At 49.7% G+C, this 4,055-nt stretch overlaps 1 protein-coding gene across 1 annotated transcript; it reads right to left on the bottom strand.

The window, feature by feature from the left end:
- Positions 1-3,254: 3,254 nt before the first annotated feature.
- Positions 3,255-4,055, bottom strand: LOC120109988 (uncharacterized). The gene has a single exon (XM_039123939.1). It carries the CDS (start codon positions 4,053-4,055, stop codon positions 3,255-3,257), a length of 801 nt encoding a protein of 266 aa, XP_038979867.1.

Here is a 4,055-nt window from a genome sequence, read left to right as displayed (position 1 = left end):
TGCCAACTTCGGGGAATGAGGGTTCCATCGAGGGACTCCAACTTGTATACTTCGGGCCGTTGGATCCGAGCGACTCGATACGGTCCTTCCCAATTTGGGGCAAGCTTCCCTTGCTCCGTAGGTCGAGAGGCTTCGGCTTTTCTCAGGACGAGATCCCCCGCTTTGAAGAGCCTGATCTTCACTCTAAAGTTGTAATATCTCGCCGTGCGGATTCGAGCGGCTTACCTTGTTTCTTCAAGAAGATCTAGGTTGTTTCTGAGTCGCGGTGAATTCGAAGCTACATCGTAGGTCTTCACCCTTGGTGATGGAAGCCCTATCTCCAAGGAGATGACCGCTTCTGTTCGATAGGCTAGATTGAATGGAGTTTCACTAGTAGGGATTCAGAATGTGGTTTTGTAAGCCTAGAGGACATTGTAAAGGTCTTCGACCCATTGCCCTTTAGATCAGTCGAGTCTGGCTTTAAGTCCTTGAAGGATTGTTCGATTTGTCACCTCCGTTTCTCCATTAGTCTGGGGATGAGCGACCGAGGTGAAACGATGGTCGATGCTGAGCTTGGAGCAAAATTTTCTGAAGCGGGCATTGTCGAACTGACGGTCGTTGTCGGATATAAGAATGCAGGGGCGCCCAAACCCGCAGATTATTGATCTCCAGATGAAATCTCGCATCTTCAGCTCGGTGATTTGGGCCACTGGTTTAGCTTTGATCCACTTGGTGAAATAATCAATGGAGACGATGAGAAACTTTCTTTGTTTGGTAGCTTGGGGGAATGGTCCCAAGATGTCGATCCTCCATTGGGCAAACGGCTAGGGGGCACTGATCGAGGTCAGTGGAACTGAGGGTCGGCGCTGAATGTTAGCATTCTTCTGGCATCGGTCACATCTTTGAACAAAGCTTGCGGTGTCTTTTTGAAGTGTAGGCCAGTAGTATCCCTAGCGTAGAATTTTGTAGGCCAAGGCTCGACTTCTTTGGTGGTTCCCGCAAATCTCCTCATGAACTTCTCGCATGACATAATTCACCTTCGAGGGGCGGAGGCATCTGAGAAGAGGAGACGTGAAGGACATGCAGTAGAACTTGCCTTCATATAGGAGGTATCGGGAAGCTTGGCGCTTGACTCGGCGGGCCTTGAGCTCATCATTGGGAAGAATTTCATTCTGTAGGAAGTTGACAAGCGGATCTATCCAACTCGGTTCAGTCTCGATGCAGAGGACGGACTCGGGCTCCTCAATGCTTGGTGTTTGAAGATACTCGAGTATTGTAGTCCTCGAGAGCTCTCATGTGGGAGGTTGCTAGCTTTGATAGCAGGTCAGCCCTCGCATTCTCTGTTCTGAAAATGTGCTGAATGTCGAAAATATTTAGTGTGGAGGTGATATCCCGCACCTTCTGGAGATACTTTTGCATTGACGGCTTTCTTGCTTCGTAGTCTCGTAAGATTTGGCTCACGACCAGTTGGAAATCACTGAAGACTTTTAGGCTGCCGACCTCGAGCTCTTTCGCTAATTTCAGCCCGGTAATGAGCACATCGTACTTCGCTTCATTGTTCGAGGTCGGAAACTCGAGGCGTAAGGCTTGCTCCGCGACCACTCCATTCGGACTGGTGAGAATGAGGCCTGCCCCACTACCTTCCGAGGTTGAGGAACCGTCCACATGTAGGATCCATGGCCGCTCTAAGGTGTCTTCCTTCGGTGTGAGCTCGGTCTGGGGTCATCTTGTAGGGTGCATTCCTCTATGAAGTCCGCAAGCACTTGTGCTTTGATTGCTGGCCTCGAGTGGTATTTGAGGTCGAATTTTTCGAGCTCGACTGCCCATCTTACGATTCTTGCCGCACGATCCGATCGTTGCAGAACTTATTTTATGGGCTGATCAGTTAATACGGCCACGGTATGAGCCTGAAAATATGGTCAGAGCTTTCGGGCCGAGATGAGTAGGGCGTAGACTATTTTCTTCCCCAGTATCGGGTCTCTGCATCCTACAGAATTTGACTAGTGCAGTATATCGATTTCTGGGACTTGTCTTCTTCCCGAACTAGGACCGAGCTCATTGCTACGAGGGACACAGCAAGGTACAGGTAGAGGAGCTCGCCCTGCTAAGATTTTGTGAGCAATAGAGGAGAGGCGAGATGAGACTTGAGTTTTTTGAAGGCTTGCTGGCACTCTTTAGTGTACGCGAAGTTTTTTGGCCGTTTGAGAATCTTGAAGAATGGGAGGCATCACTCTGTCGACCTCGAGACAAACCTTCCCAAGGTCGCAACTCGTCCAGTGAGCCGTTGTACTTCCTTGACCATCCTTGGTGGTGCCATCTCCTGCGGTGCTCGGATTTTTTATAGGTTTGCTTCGATTCCGTATTGAGTTACCACGAAATCGAGGAACTTGCCCGAGATGACTCCGAAGGCACATTTCGTGGGGTTGAGCTTCATCTGATACTTTCTGAGAGTGGAGAATACTTCGTAGAGGTTAGCTATGTGATGTTCGGCCATCTGGCTTTTTACCAACATGTCGTCCACATAGACCTCCATTTTCCGGCCTATCTGATCCTTGAAGACTTTGTTGACCAGCATTTGGTAAGTTGCCCCAACGTTCTTCAACCCGAATGGCATCACCTTGTAGCAATAGAGATCCTTGTCAGTGACAAAGGCTGTATTTTCCTCATCTTTGGGCGCAATTCGGATCTGATTGTACCTCAAGAAGGCATCCATGAAGGTCAGCAGTTGGTGTCCCGAGGTAGAATCAACGAGCTGGTCGATCCTGGGGAGTGGAAAGCTGTCTTTCGAGCATGCCTTGTTCAGGTCGATGTAGTCCACACATATGCGCCATTTTTCGTTAGCTTTCTTCACGAAGATTACGTTGGTGAGCTAGTCCGGGTAGGTGACCTCTCTGATAAAGCTAGCATTGAGGAGTTTGTCCACCTCCTCGGTCGCCGCTTGCTATCGTTTTGGTGCGAAGCTCCATTTTTTCTGCCTGACGAGCTTGTAAGTTGGGTTCACCTGGAGTCGGTGAACCATAACTTTAGGATCTATCCCTGGCATATCAGTGGGCAACCAGGCGAAAACGTCGGTGTTGGCTTGGAGAAATTCGATCATGCGGTCTCGTTCACGAGGGCTTAGGCTGGAACCGATTTGTACAGTCTGATTCGGGCAGTCCTCTCTTAAGGAGATTTGAAGTAGGAGCTCCCCGGGCTCTGCTCGTTGCTTCTTGGGCTCGTCCTGCACTTCCAGGGTCTTGATAGGTAGTGCCAAGGGTGGGACTTGGGCTGACGTTTCAGCCGGTTGTTTTGCTTTGAGGGTCGCCACATAGCATTGCTTGGTCCCCTTGAACTTCGCCAACCCCTCGTTTGGTGGGGAACCGCATGAGCAGGTGGTAGATTGAGACTATGGCCCAGAAGGCGTTGAACCCAGGTCGGCTGAGAATAACATTGTAGACCGAGGCCATACGGACCACTAGGATGTCCATCTTCACGGTACTCTCTCTAGGGGCGAGCTCGACCGTGATAGGTAGGCTGACTACTCCTTTGACTGGGACTAAATTTTCAGTGAATCCGACCACTAGAACATTCATTCTCCGAAGCTGGTCCTCAGTCATTCCTATTTTTTGAAAAGTATCGTAGAATAATACGTTTGCAGAGCTTCGATTATCAACCAGAACACGTTTTACAACAAACTTATTCATGATAAGGGAGATGACCACAACATCATCATGAGGAGTTTCGACTCCTTTTAAATCTTCATCCGAGAACGAGATGGCTTCTGTTGTGCGTTGATGCTTCAGGAGGGCTTCTTTCCTAGCAGGTTCTTTAGTCGAGCTTTCTTCGGCAGGGCCTCCTTCTATGGCGTTGATGGTGCCGGCAATGGGTCTGCTATTGTTTTGATCTTCAGGTGGCGCGGCGTTCTCCACTGGTGCTCCTTCATCATGCCAGTTCTGTACGAACCGGTTGAGTATCCCACGATGGATAAGCGCTTTAATCTCGTCTCGGAGTTGGAAGCACTCCTCTATGTCGTGGTCGTGATCTCGATGGAAGTGGTAGTACCTCCTAAAGTGTTGCCGAGCTTCCGACCCTCGCAT

Source organism: Phoenix dactylifera, chromosome 3, assembly GCF_051530095.1.
Source record: "Phoenix dactylifera cultivar Ajwa chromosome 3, Ajwa_hap1_PhDact_Kaust_v1.1, whole genome shotgun sequence".
Classification (NCBI taxonomy): Eukaryota; Viridiplantae; Streptophyta; class Magnoliopsida; order Arecales; family Arecaceae; genus Phoenix; species Phoenix dactylifera.
Note: the sequence above shows the minus strand (reverse complement) of the source record. Positions and strands in the feature narration are given on the sequence as shown.

Bases quoted from the DNA above. Each gene is read 5' to 3' on its own strand.
- LOC120109988 (XM_039123939.1), bottom strand. From the start codon at position 4,055: ATGCGAGGGTCGGAAGCTCGGCAACACTTTAGGAGGTACTACCACTTC.